This window comes from Coloeus monedula, assembly GCF_965178545.1.
Source record: "Coloeus monedula genome assembly, chromosome: 29".
Taxonomy (NCBI): Eukaryota; Metazoa; Chordata; class Aves; order Passeriformes; family Corvidae; genus Coloeus; species Coloeus monedula.
Genome location: NC_138809.1, coordinates 3949538 through 3963413, shown reverse-complemented (window position 1 = coordinate 3963413; position 13876 = coordinate 3949538). Strand labels below are relative to the sequence as shown.

General features: G+C 56.0%; 1 protein-coding gene across 1 annotated transcript; it reads left to right on the top strand.

Annotated features, from left to right (window-relative positions):
* The first annotated feature begins 956 nt into the window (after positions 1 to 956).
* PLEKHO1 (pleckstrin homology domain containing O1) lies at positions 957 to 12933 on the top strand. The gene is made up of 7 exons (XM_082298901.1): positions 957 to 1196; positions 1996 to 2142; positions 9199 to 9339; positions 9589 to 9693; positions 10480 to 10581; positions 11044 to 11813; positions 11893 to 12933. The coding sequence occupies exons 1-6, from the start codon at positions 1170 to 1172 to the stop codon at positions 11809 to 11811; spliced, it is 1290 nt and encodes a 429-aa protein (XP_082155027.1). The 5' UTR covers positions 957 to 1169; the 3' UTR covers positions 11812 to 11813; positions 11893 to 12933.
* Positions 12934 to 13876: the final 943 nt, after the last annotated feature.

Here is a 13876-nt window from a genome sequence, read left to right as displayed (position 1 = left end):
ATAGGCACAGGACAAAAAGGCAACCCCTGAATTTGGTGTCAAGAGTGACTTGTGTCCCCGTCCTAGGTATTCTCAGGCATCCACAGCTCATGGCAAAAATGCCAGTGCTCAGAATGGGATAGCAACACTCACAGAAGCTCTGCAAATGCTCCATAATCCAAGTACATTCCTAGGACTCTGCGTGCATTAATTCCAGAGCACTGGGGTGAAACTACAATTTGAAATCAGGGGTGGGGGATGTTGTCCAGTGATGGGATGGACTGTAAAGCTGGGATGGGATCGACAGTGTCATTGGAAAGCTGATCCACTGATGGATGATGGATCAATCTATTTCCAGACAGAAAATTTTCTCCTTTCTCTGCTTTTCCCTCTACTGCACCCATTTCTGATCCATAAATCCCATCCGTGACCTCAGTCCCACACTCAGACAGTTCTGCACTTGCAGGACATGAAGGAGATGGACAAAAGCCAAAAAAGGGCATTTTTTTGGGAAGCCAAGTGTCTCCTCACTTTTGGAAGCCATGCTCTGAATCCTGCTGAATCCCGGCTGTCAGACCCTCCGTGCTGGAAGCGACCCCTTCCCCCAGCCCCCTCCCCAGGAGATCTCCCAGCTCGTCTCTCCAGAGGGATTTGTTCACACTTCCGAACACCTTTCGGGGAGAAAACCCTCCCAGTGCCACCCGGCTGCTTCTCCCTCTCCTAGGAAGTTTCCCGGTGACCCGTGACACCGCCGAGAACGCGGCTGAGCCCCGGTGGGGGACACCAGGCAAGGCACTGCCCTCCCCGCGCCCGCTGCCCCACGGACCCCGCGTCCCCCGGTGAGTCAGAGACAAAGAAGAAAAACCCTCGTGGGCTGCGATTCGCCCCGTGCCGTGAACCCCGACGTCACGGGCGCGCGGCTATAGATGGAGCTCGGGAGCCCGGCGCAGCCCAGCGCAGCCCCCCGAGCTGCGGGATGGTGGCGGCGGGGGGGGACGCGGCGGCGGGGCTGGCGATGGCTCAGAGCGCCGGACCGGGCGCCGTGTAACGGGAGAGGGCCCTGAGCCACGCGGGGCGAAGGCGGCGCGGATCGCGGGCGCAGTCCCGGGTGTTCCCCCGCGCGAGGAGGCCGCGGGAGACCCTCTGCGACCCCCCCCGCCCCAAATCGCCTCCGAGCGCACCGAGGAACGATGAAAAAAAATAATTCTGCAAAAAGGGTGAGTAGAGAATCGGTTCTTCGCCGGGGCAAGGCAAGGTGAGGGAGGCTCCGGGATGTTGTGGGGAGGGGGGCTTGTCTCTTCGGGGCCGGTTGTTCGCTTCGCCTCTGCTCCCCCCGCAAAAAGCGCACAGACCCCCGAGCAGATCCAAAGAGACCCAAACCCTGCGCCCGGCCCTTCTCCTGCCCCTGCCCAGCGGCTCTCCTGCCTCCCGCACCCGCCACAGACACTGGGTGATGTAGGCAGGCAGTTTTCATCTTGGAACACAAGGAAACGATAAAATCCGGAGGCACCATCAATCCGCCGCTCTGTGCCGTGCTATGTGCTGCACCCAGCGATCCGATCATCGCTGCCTATGGAGACGCCTCTGATATAAACCAACCATAGATTTCACCTTTTGGATTGATTGGGCATAAAAAGCTCCGAAATGCAATTTTGACCGCAGTAAAAAACCCAGCTGGTTTAAATTCCGCCCATCCCCCTCCTGTTCCCCTTTCCACGGGTAAATGCCCGTTGGATGAGGCGATAGAGACACCGGCCTGTCTTATATAACCACGGAGGGAACCCTGCCCGCTCCTCGCAGCGTCCTCCCGGTGCTGCCGCTGTCGCTTCGTGTCTGCAGCACAAAGATCCCCGTGGAGTGACCCCGGGGAAGGACTCGGTCCCGGCGTCGGCGAAGAGAGGGGCCGGAGGAAGGGGGAGACAAAAGTTGGGCAAAGAGGGAGGGGGGGAGAAGAGGAGTGTAAAACCAAGAATAATCCCGTTTTCCCCCATTTTCTTCCCTCTCTCTTTGTGTTAGGGGCACCAGGATGGAAACCAGCAACCTGTGCAGCCGGAGAAGGTCGGCTGGGTGCGGAAATTTTGCGGGAAAGGCATTTTTAGGGAAATCTGGAAAAACCGTTATGTGGTTCTGAAGGGAGATCAGCTTTACATCTCGGAGAAGGAGGTAGGATCGGTTTCAGTTTCCTTTCCCATCCCCCCTTCCTCCCTTTGCATATGAAAAGGAGCAGCCCCGGCCCTTCCCAGCGCCCCTCCAGCGCCAGCCGGGCCGAGGAGGTTCCTCGGGGGCTTCTCTTCTCCCCGCACTGGCGCCGGCGGGGCCCGGCCGAGGTCGGGGTCGGTGTCGGCTCTGACAGCGATTCCCCCAGACAGCTCTGCTGGGAGACATTTTCCCAGCGAGGAGACACGAAAGGATTCACTTAGCGAGAGTTAAGCCCTCAAACCTCTTTCCGCCGCGGCGACAGCAATGCCGGCTCCCTTCTGTGCCTGTCCTCCGTCCTTGAGCCCAACACTGCCTTGTTCCCACCTGCTCCCTCTATTTGGAAATAATTCCACTCTCCCCACTGGAATCGAGCCATTTACAGGTCGATCTCTTGTATTTTTCCCCCATGCCAAGAGGAAAACGGGGACATTTCGCCCCGGATTGACATCCTGTTGTAACACGTGCTCCCTCCGCTGCCCCTCGTCTCCTTGCTGGGATTTGGGATTTAACGTGGTGTTGACATTGGAGGTAATCAGATGTGACTGTCAGGCTGAGCCAGCACCTGGCTGTCCTTGCACGGCCCCCCTGTGCTTTTTGTCTCCATAAATCCATGAGAGAGAACTCCCCAGGCCAGAGCCCTTCTCCCTCCTATCCCCTTTGACATCCCAGCACTGCACTGGGCAGAGTGGTGCCCACAGCAGGCATGGGGGTTGCTCCAAGTCAGGGAATTTGTAAAATCCTGGTCTCTCTGGGTTTCCCCCTCAGTGGAGGTCATTTCCTAACAGACGGTGGTTGGATGCACGGCTGCCTGGTTTCGCTCTGTCAGGACCTGGAGAGAGGAAGGGACAATTTGATTTAAGGCTGGTTGAACCATGGACATGGCACAGGCAGAGGACCAGGGCTTGTTACAACAGAGAAATGGCCTAAAAAGTGGACTGAATGGCCCGGTCATGCTGAGCTGCTTGCTGGCATTCCAGAGCTCGCTCCCATTAACCTCCTGGCTGCTCCAGAGCCAGAGAGAGACACAGGAACAGGCAGTAGATGTCTGCAGGATGGGGGTATGGTGCCTCAGGAATACTCAGGTAAAGAGAGGTGATGAGAAAAGGTTTAGGGACTGTGGACAACGCTGGTGGTAGTGAGACACAAACCCCGTGATGGATCTACAGATACATTTACAGATCAGGAAAGTTGGATGGATGTGAGTGGCACAGAGCCAGCGGCACAAATTCCCCGTGGCTGTGGCCCTCCCAAATTTCTTAGCAGTAATGCAGAACAACACAATTGGACTGCTGGGATGGAATTGGGAGTAGGCTGGACTAGTGAGAGCAGGTGGTTCAAATAGTAATCAACACAGGCAAGAGGTGCAGGGAAAAGACATCTGTCCATCCCTCCCAAATATGTCCAGGTAGCTACAGCTCAAACCCAGGTGTGCTGGGAGCCCAAGAGAGGCTGGAGGGGCCATGTGGAGCCTGTTCCGAACAAGAAGCTCTTGTGTTTGTGTTTCATACGGGGAAAAACTCACAGCTGGGCCTGAGGCGGCCCCGGGGCTCCACGTGTGTGTGAGAGACCATAAATAACACGCAGCAGCCGCTGCTGAGGCTTTATATGGAAGAATCTGTGGTCGGCAGAGATGTGGTCACAGAGATGACATCTGGTGCTGGTGTGCACTGAGGTGACTCTGTGCTGGTCATGGAGGTGACGTGTGCTGCTGGTGTGCACTGAGGTGACTCTGTGCCTGTGGCACAGAGGAATACGCCAGTGTCAGGGGGTCTGGCATCCTGGGGGTCTCATTGTAGGGAATCCCGAGGGGTTCCTGGGGGGCGTCCCAAAACTTCCCGCTCACAGGGTCTCAGAACGGGCGGTGCAGGGTTTGATACCAACGGGAGCATCAGCACTTAGCAAGGCCAGGACCCTCCCAGGCCCCAGGGAAGGCCCACGTGTGGCTCCAAGCTCTGCTCCCAGAGCACCTGCTGTTTCCTGGCAGCGCCTGTCGCGCTCAGCGGCTGCTCCAGAGATGGTTCTGCAGGTGAAGCCACATTCCCGGCCCTCTCCACCATCTTGGAGCAGAAAGGGTTAAATCCCAAGGCTCCTGGAAGCTCCTCGGCTCTGCCATGTGCTCATTAAATGAATTCAAACCAGACATTTATTTACTTGTGCCTGAATTTCTCCATCTGGGAAGCAGGGCAATGAATCCCATCTCCCCAAAGCACGTGGGGAAGGGGAATTGTCTGTTCCACACCGGGATCCCCCGGGAAGGATGTTGGCTAGGGGCAGGTGTTGATGCTGCACGAAGAGACCGTGGAGCAGAACTGCTCGGAGCTGAGGAGGGGCTGAGGTCTGGAATGGGGAGATGTCCAAAATTTAGACTAACAAAATCCCTTCAATATCCACGCTGATTCCTCCTGGGAATCTGTGTGCTTTTCCAGTTGTCTGCCTAGGACCTGGGCTTGCAGGTCAAAGACCAGCCCTGATTATTCAGTTTTGTCAGGAGAATTTGGGAATGCCTGATAGGAGCCTGGGCTTCTCCTTGGCAGAGCCATGTCTGTGAGGAGAGGAAATGTAGTTTTTCAGCCCAGCTGATGGAAAATGCTAACAGGGTGTTTGAGTCCTGCCCTTTGGAAGCCGTGGGACTTGTCTGACACCTCCTGAAATGGGAGCTTGAGGCTCCGGCCATGCTCACTCCGCTCCCCCACGGATGCTGAACTCTGTGAACTCACACCAAAATCCTTCGTTATTCAGCGTTTGGTCATCGGCCAAAACCAGCTCTGTAGAGAAGAGCTGCAGCGGGCTGAGCTCTGCTGAGCACACCGCCACCTTCTTAGCTCACTCTTGCATTCTTTCCCCTCGCTCTCCTCACGACGGTCCCTCCCCCCGGCACATTTCTGGGAATTGTTCCCTGTTCCTGGCCCAGCTTTGTCCCTGCCTGCGCCGGGGAGCAGCGGCCGAGCTGACCCAGCTGGGCTCGGCACTTCCTCGCAGGAAGCCGGGGGCCGCCAGCCGGCTCGAGCCCGGGCGACGAGGGGGATGAGGAAACGCTTCTCTTGAGCGTTCCCTTGTTTGCCACCAAAGACATCGGCTCAATTAGCACAAGAGCACTCGAGGAGGTGCTGCTCCTCGCCGCTCCTCGGTTCCAGCTCGGCACAGCTGGCGAGGGGCTGGGGGTGTGTTTGCATACTCGGTTCTCTAGTGCTCCATGGGGTGAGTTTGCCCCCTACACAGCACAATGGGATTTTAGGAAGAAATTCCTCCCCGTGAGGATGGTGAGGCCCTGACACGGGCTGCCCAGAGAAGCTGTGGCTGCCCCTGGATCCCTGGAAGTGTCCAAGGCTAGGCTGGATGGGGCTTGGAGCAGCCTGGGCTATTGGAAGGCTGTCCCTGCCATGAACAAGATGAGCTTTAAGGTCCCTCCAAAACCATGCCATGATTCGGTGATTCTGGGGAACCTGTGTCTCTGGTAGCCTTGGCGGTGACTCTTTGGAGAAGGGACTGAAGCAGCCACATCCTGCCACCATGCGCTCATCAGCTCAGGGCAGCGACCTCGCTGTGACAAAGACTGGAAGGTCCCACTCATGCATGTGCATCCCTGTCCCAGTGACAGCCTGGCTTCAGACAGATCTGCAGGAAGCTCCGTCCCTTGCTGAGGTAGAGCTGCGCAGCTGGAGGAAGTGAAACTTTGGTTGCAGGCTACAAGGGGAACTGTCTGGCCCAAAACTGCCCATGTTTGGGTATTTGGCTCCACTGAGGGTCTGGAGGTTTCTGGTTACATGCTGAGCCACACTGTGACCTCCCCAGTGTCCTGTGGGTGCCTTGTGGTTTTCTGTACCTTCCACATTTCTCCGTGTCCCGTTGCAGCAAGGAACTGCTCAAGCAAATCTCCACCAAAAATCCCAGACTGGTGTGAATGAGAACCTGCCCTTCCCCTCCATGCATGGTTTGGCCCCAAAACACAGCCCTGATCTGGGTCCAGGAGGTTTGGAGTCGCTGCCGGGGGCTGGGTGTCTCTGGGGCCGACCCGGGCGGGCAGCAGCTGCGGGGGAAGGAGTGCGAGGAGTGCAAGGAATGCAGCTCCTCTCCTCGGATCCGAGCAGCATCAGCAGTGTCAGCCTTGGCACAGGCAGTGACACCCCGAGCTGGGGCAGCTGCCAGGGGTGCGGGGCTGCGTGGTCTCATGGCTGCAGGGAAATGTTCCCTGCTGTAGGGATATGGGGGATGCTTCGGATTCCTTTTCCATGCCTCAGTTTCCCTTCCCTCACCTGGCCACAGGTAGGAGCCAGGTGGAACCACAGGGCAAGGTTGTTTTGTCTGCCTTGAACAACTCGACAGCAATGCCAGCAGACAGCCAGGGCAGCACCTGCTGGGATTGATTCACCTTAATCCTTCCAATCTCCAGCTCCCTGCAGGGCACGGAGGGCAGGACCCACCTGCTGGTGCGGCTCTGAGATCCCTCAGCTCCTAAGCCCTTGGCAGCTGTGGGGAAGGAAAGACCTGCTGGAAACCTCCTAGCTGGGAATGGTTTTGGCAAAATCAGCCATCAACCTCCTGCTTCATCCCTTCCTACTGAGAACTGATAGCAGAGGCTGCTTCCTCCTGGGCACTGCCTGGGTGCTGGGACACATCCATCCAAATCCTCTTTGGAGAAACCTGGAAGGTTTGATTTGGATGGTCCCTGTCTCACTGAGAACATGGAGGTGACACCTCACAGGTTTGTCACCCACCTGCGATAGATGCAGTGACTGGGATTTCAGCTCTGTTGACCACATGGTCCCAGTGGGTCTGTGGCTCCTCAGGGGCTGGTTTTGTCCTGTTTTCATGGAGAATGGGCTGCACGACTGTTCTTGGCCTCTCCTACCTCCAAGGCTGCTCTGAGCTGTCTCTCATGCCACCACCTCCCTCCTTTTGGCCTCAGCCTCCCACAAAGGACAAAAGAGCTGGCAAGTGCCTCTGGAGTTGCCTTTCACCTTCCTTCTCTCCAGTTTCTCTCTGCACCCTGGATGCTCTGTTACATCATCATGGGAGGGGGCTCGGCTGGCCATGCCCCTTGTGAGACACCCGCTGTCCTTCCTGGGCCCCCTGGACTTGCTGTGCCACCACAGCCACCTACTCCAGGCTGCTGCTGACCCTCTTCCCCCAGGAATCCCACTGTGGATGTTGCTCATTCCCAGTTTTAAGCATTTTATAACAGATCACACACAGGAGCAGGATCCCCTCAGTGTGTGTCCAAGGACAGTGTCAGAGCCCAGACTCGTGTCATTCGGAGGCGTTTAAAGGATGAGCTGCACCTGCAGGGTGTTTGAACCAAAGACACCTGCTCTGTCCTGCAGCCTCCTGTGGATATTCCTGGAGGCAGGAGGTTGAGTCCCAGCTCTGTGAGCTCTGTGGAGGAAGGGGGGGGGGGGCGAGCTGGGGAAGCCCCAGTGACCCACATGAGCAAACATCTGGAGCAAGGGCTCTGATCTCAGCCACAGAGCACAGCTGGGGGCTCGGAGGGGATTGGCTTTTCCTGCTGCAAATGAGTCGGGCTGAATTCAGCTGAGATTCTTGGAAAGAGGTGGATTGTAGGATGGGAGTGGGAAGAGATCAAAGCCGATTAGCAGCGTGTAGGGAGGATGTGCAGCCAGACAGTCTCTGTTCTCGCACCCAGACACAGGGGATGTGTCACAAGCAGGATGGCCGTGCCAATGATCCTGGGGACACACTCGGGAGCACAAGGACAAAGGACAGAGGGGAGCTGCAGTCATCAGGCAGGGCCAGATGGTCAGTTTATCCATGTCCCTGGTTAGGAAGCTGGTTTAGTCACCCTCTTTGATTAAATTCTATGGAAGAATCATGGGGAGTTCCTTCAGTGCTTCCCAAAACTGTGGAGGAAATGCATGAAATGGGGTGGAGTCCTTTCAGGAAATCCAAGGGCTCAGACCTCACCACCATCTGCCTTCCCAGCACCCGAGTTACACACCCTCCAATCCAGCCTGGAATGACTGGCTGGAGTCAGATTAAGCAGATGGATGTGGATTTGAGCCTGCTGCAGTGTCTGTAATGGACATGCAAACCCGAGCTGTCTCCCACCCCAGTTTCTTCCTTGTGTTTACCATGGAAGAGCAGAGCTTCCCTGCTGTAGGACTGAACTTGAGGATGGTGCACTAGGAGAGCGATGAAGAGGAAGGGTACGGAGAGCTTTGCCATCTCCCCTTTGCTCCAAGTGTCCCCGAGGGACGGCACTGTCAGGTCAGGGGTCAGCATCCAGAGCCCTATGTGCCCCCAGATCCCTGCCTGGCCCCCAGTGCAGCTGCAGCCTCAGTGGCCCTGTGCAAGCTCCGTCTTTAATTTGAGCCTCTGTGACACTGATCCATCACCACGTACCTGTCACACTGTGGCAGTGCAGAGTGCTGGGAAACAAACCTGGAAAATGGGAGATCTTGTAAAGCGGTCACTCAAGGGCTCTCTAAAGGACACTAAGAGCCTCGTGACAGCCTGGCAGCCCCTGCCCTGGGTGGTGGGTTCTGCCCACAGCCCCCTTCCAGGGCTGGGGCTCAGCGTCGTGTCCACACTCTGGGACCGGCCGTGCTTTCCCCGGAGCCAGCTGCCAGCACAGGGTAAAAATAGGAAGTGCTAATCCTTATCCCTCCAGCTCTTGTTCCGCTGTCTGCAGAGAATAATTGTCCCTTTGAACCAAAGATGAGAGTCCACCTTCTCCAGCACCTCCTACCTCCACACCAGCCCCCTCCTGACACACAGGGCCCTCTCCTTGTGGCTGGAGTAAATCCTGCACGTTTTGAGGGTCCAGAAGCAGGAATGCTGTGTCTGATCACACCTGCGTGGCCGTTCAGCCTGCACCCAGTAACTCTGGGGGTAGAAGAGGCAGTAATTAACCTGGCAAAGTGTGATTTTCTTGCTATCCTTCTGAATATGCCCTGTCATTCCAGAAGAGACAAGTCAAAACCCTCATGTTGAAATCCTGCTGGCTGGAGCAGCAGAGCCTCTGTCTGACATCTGCAAAGCTCTAATTTTCTTGCTGTTTTGCAGGTAAAAGATGAAAAAAACATACAGGAAATGTTTGACCTGAGTGACTACGAGAAATGTGAAGAGCTCAGGAAGTCCAAAAGTAGAAGCAAAAAGAACCACAGCAAATTTACCCTTGCCCACTCCAGGGAGCCTGGAAACATGGTATGTGGGGCTTGCCCAGATGCAGCCAGCCCAAGAGCCACTGGCTCCAGAGGTGGGCAGGGATGTGGATGGTCCTGGGGGATGCAGGGAAGGGAGGGATGTAGATGGTTCTGGGGTTTGCTGCGTGGGGCAGGCAGGGTTGGAGGCTCAGCTCTGCTTTGCCTTTTCTGTAGAGGCCGCAGGCCTCAAGCTGGCCAGGGCCTGTCTCTGTGTGAGTTCCAGCACTGACCTGAATTCCCTCTTTTGTAGGCACCAAATCTGATCTTCCTGGCTGTGAGTCCAGAAGAGAAAGAGTCCTGGATTAACGCCCTTAACTCTGCAATCACACGTGCTAAAAACCGGATCTTGGACGAGGTGAGCAGGATTCAGGCTCGGCCCTGGCTCCCCTGCCTCAGCCTGGGTGAAGGTTTGAGACTGCTGGGAACAGCCCTGTCTTGGTGACACATCCACACAAAGTGTCTGTAGCAGAGCTCCTCCCGCTTCTCAAGGGGAGTGTGCAAGTCCCAGTTACACAAAGCAGCTTCTGCCAGGAAAAATAACAGAGCAGCTCCAGTTCAACATCCTCCTGGGGACACAGGGTGTACTCAGAACACCAGGTGGGCTGGCAGAGGCAGGTCAGGGTGAGCATTCCCGCATAGTTTCCTCCAGTGTGAAGGAGAACCTACCTGGAGCAGGCTGTGCCCTCGCTCCAGGGCTGACTCTCACATTAATGTTTCATGGCAACCCTTCCTCAGCTCAGACCTGTCTCAGATCTCCCATTCGCACTCAGCTTCCCACAGAGCCATGGCACTGCCAGGAGGCTCTTTCCTCTCCTGGATGGCAGCACAGAGCCTGTGGTGAAGGAAAACCAAGGTCAGACCATGGGAGAGGCTTTAGAGCAGGAAGCAGCATGGCAAACACCGGCAGACACGGCTTCCAGGAAAGTCTGTCACGGGAATCTTTGCAAACAGGTTCGGTTGTCAGCAATGACTTGAGCAGATCTGATCCCATCACGGCACAGAGGGGAGAGACCAGGGGAACACTGGGCTGCTTCTGAGGCTCGATTCCTACACCCCATTCCCTGCCAGTCTCCTCCTGATTACAGCACCAGGAGCTGGGAATGGCTTGTGTTCTGTGCTCACAGCCGGTGTCACCCTGCAGGTCACCGTGGAAGAGGACAGTTTCCTTGCCCACCCGACGCGTGACAGAGCCAAGATCCAGCACTCCCGGCGCCCTCCCACGCGGGGTCACCTCATGGCTGTGGTAGGTACAACCAAGCCCAGATACCTGCTCGAGTGAAATTCCTTTGGAAGTGCTCCATTTGTAAGTAAAGTGCAAGGAGAGCCTGTGCTGGAGCCCCATCCTGAACTGAGAGTTGCCATAAGGACAGCTTTGGGTCATCAGCTCTCGTCCTCTGTTCTCCTGGACCATTGCACTGTACAAACCTTCTGGCAAAGTCCCAGTTTGCCATCGCTGACACCTGCTCCTTCAGTTTCCCGCTGGGAACAGCCAGGGAGCTGCTCGTGGGTGAGCAGGGAGGGCTCAGCCATGGTGCTTTGGGTCTGTGGATCTGCAGCTCAGCCAGACCCCCCGCGCCCAGGCTCTGTCGCTGGGTGAGAGAGCATTCCCACTCCCCCTCTGTAGTGTGTATCTGCAGTGTAGAGACCCTTGGAAGCATGTGCAGCTGTTCTGGTGCCAACGCAGCTCTGCTTTCTGCTCCTCCAGGCATCTACCTCAACCTCTGACGGAATGCTGACCCTCGACCTGATCCAGGAGGAAGACGCCTCTCCGGAGGATCACGGCACCTGCGAGGAGAGTTTCCGGGTGGATCTGGACAAGTCCGTGGCACATCTCACTGCTGGGCGGCGCCGCTCGGACTCGGACAACACCAAGTCATCGGAGAAAGGGCGGACAGGGAGCCTCCCGCGGCAGGAGGTGACCTCGTGGGACAGAGCTGGGCAGCGCAATGACTCCTTTGACAAAGGGACCATGTACACACCGCAGGTCCCCAAAAAGCTCTCACACTCAGAAAAGAATAAATGTGCCTCCATGGAAGAAATCCTGTCCCGACGGGACTCTTCCACGCATCGGGCGGTGCTGAGGAAGGGGCTGGAGGCTCAGTTTGCCTCGGCAGAGCCGGAGCAGCTGTCCCGGATACAGGAACTGGTTGCACTGAAACTGGAAAAAACTCAGGAACTGCTGACAGAGGTGAAGGGCTACGGGGAAGGCAAGAGAAAGACCAAGGACTCCAACACCAGCACCACCATCACCACCACCTCTTCTTCCTCATCATCTTCCAAGTCGGACTCTGAAAGGATCCTGCAGGAATCTGAGAGGCTGCTGGGGGAGGCTTCCTCCACCTGGAGCCAAGCCAAGAGGGTGCTGCAGGAGATCAAAGAGCTGAGGGACCTGTACAAACAGTTTGAGCTGCAGCAGTCAGACTCCAAGCCCAAACAGAGCTCACAGTCGCAGTTTAGGAAGAGCATGATGTGAAGGCAAGCCTTGGGATGGGAGGGAGGGACTGGGGAGGGTGGCCATCTGGTCTTCTTTTTTAATTATTATTATTATTTACAGTGTTCAAAAGAGTGAAAAGGTGCCTGTTCTCACCCAAATTTGCTTCTCAAAGCTTGGACCCTTCCTTTCCTCCATCGCATCCCTGATGAATCAACCCAGTGTTCCAATAAATCAGTTGCAGTTTACACCTCCTTTGTAAGAGCTCCCTTTGCACCGCAGGCCGCAGCTCCTGTCATGCTCCAAGGACAGGAGGGAGCACTGGTTCCCAGGAACTGCCCATGTCTGCCCAGAGCATCCCATGGGGCGGAGCTGGATGAGCCCTGGCATTGCTGCTCTCATGTCTGGGCTGTGTCCCAGACTACATCTCCTTCACCGGGACACTTGCCCTGTTCCCTCACCATCCTCTCAGAAATAAATGACATTAAAAGGTCAAAGAACGTGTCCATCCCCACCACTGCCTGGAAGCCCCCATTGTCTAGGAACTCTCCTGAAGATGTGGGAAGTCCAGGCTGGTCTCCAGCATTACACAGGCCATCGAGGCATTTGCTGAGCGCCGCTTGCAGAGTCCTGGCACAGTCCCCTAAAGAACTTGGGGCTGGCAGCTGTTATTTTGGGGTCCAGACAGAGCTCTCCGGAAGGGCAGCAGTGACGCAATCCACATCCACCCTGATGCTGTCGGGCCGTGAATGCTTCACAGACCCCCTTGGTCCCGAGCAGTGGGAGGTAGCAGTGATGTGTCTTCCCTTCTGTGCAACCAGAGGATCAAAGCCTTGGATTTGACAGCCCACATAGGCAGCTGGGGGGGGTTGGGCTTTTTCCTTCTCATTTCTCTTTTTTTTTACCTTTTCTTTGAGCTGAAAAATCAGGGAGTATGTGCAGGAGCCGGACACCACGAGCCAACGGCGGTTTTGGTAGGTTTGCCTTGCTCACTCAGGTGTCACAGACAGGAGCAGGCTCTGCTTGGGCTGCCCAAGATCTGAATCAGCCCCACTGGAATGAAAGCTGAGCCTGAAGCAGAGCTCAGATCGTCAGCTCACGGGCTGGCTCAGCTTTCACACCCACAAGCAGGATGTGGCTGTGTCTCACAAGTTCACTCGTGGTAACACCCAACTGTTCCTTGTTTTTTAAAAGGAAACCTAATTCCCTTACCTACATGGCAAATAGTCCATGAAAATATTAAATCCACAGAGTTACTTCCTGATCATGGTTGGTGTTTTCTATTTCCTTTCCTGGCTGCGATGACAAGATTTTTTTAAATTAAAGAAAAAATAAAACCAAACCTTAAACCTTTCTCAATGAGTTTGGCTTAACCAGACTCCAGTGATGCTTCCAGGAATAATTTTCAGTGCCTTTCCATGTTGATGAACTGGATTGCTCCACAAATTTTTTTGCAATCAACCACTGAACCTCACTTGTGACCTCCCGCATCCCTGGTAGTGCCAGCAAGGTGCTGTATTTGTGACTCCCACCCCAGCAACTCTCCTTGGATTTTGGAATGCTCATTGCCAAGCTGCTCCAAGTGGAGGCCTCTGAAAGAGCCACCACACATTCCAGGAAGGGCTGAAAGGTCACCACGAGCAGGTGCTGGTGCAGCCACCCCTGGCACACCTGAGCAGCCCTACCCTGCTCTTCAGGGAGGCCCTGAAGCTCCTAAGGGCTGTTTTGGAGGTCCTGTCTCTCTCCTCACCCCTCACAGCTTTCCCCCCCTGTTTCCCCGCCACATCCCGCCAGCCCCCTGCCCGGCCCCCTGCCCTTGGTGGCATTCCCAAAACCTCTGGCATGGTGCAGGGAGCCCTACAGAACTTCAAAGCCAAGGGCAGCACAGACGTGGCTTTGTGTGTCGCCCCCCAGTCTATCCATGGTCTATCCATGCGGGAATAACGCTGCACAAAGGGGCCGTGCTCACCCAGCAGCGGAGCAGCCATCTGCCATTCCCAGAAAGGGCCGGCATTGTCCAGTGTGGCAATTATGTTGGCTCTGGAGACAAAACGCTGGATCATTACAGGAGTACAGAGCGCCCTGGCCGGGTGGTGCACAGCAGAGA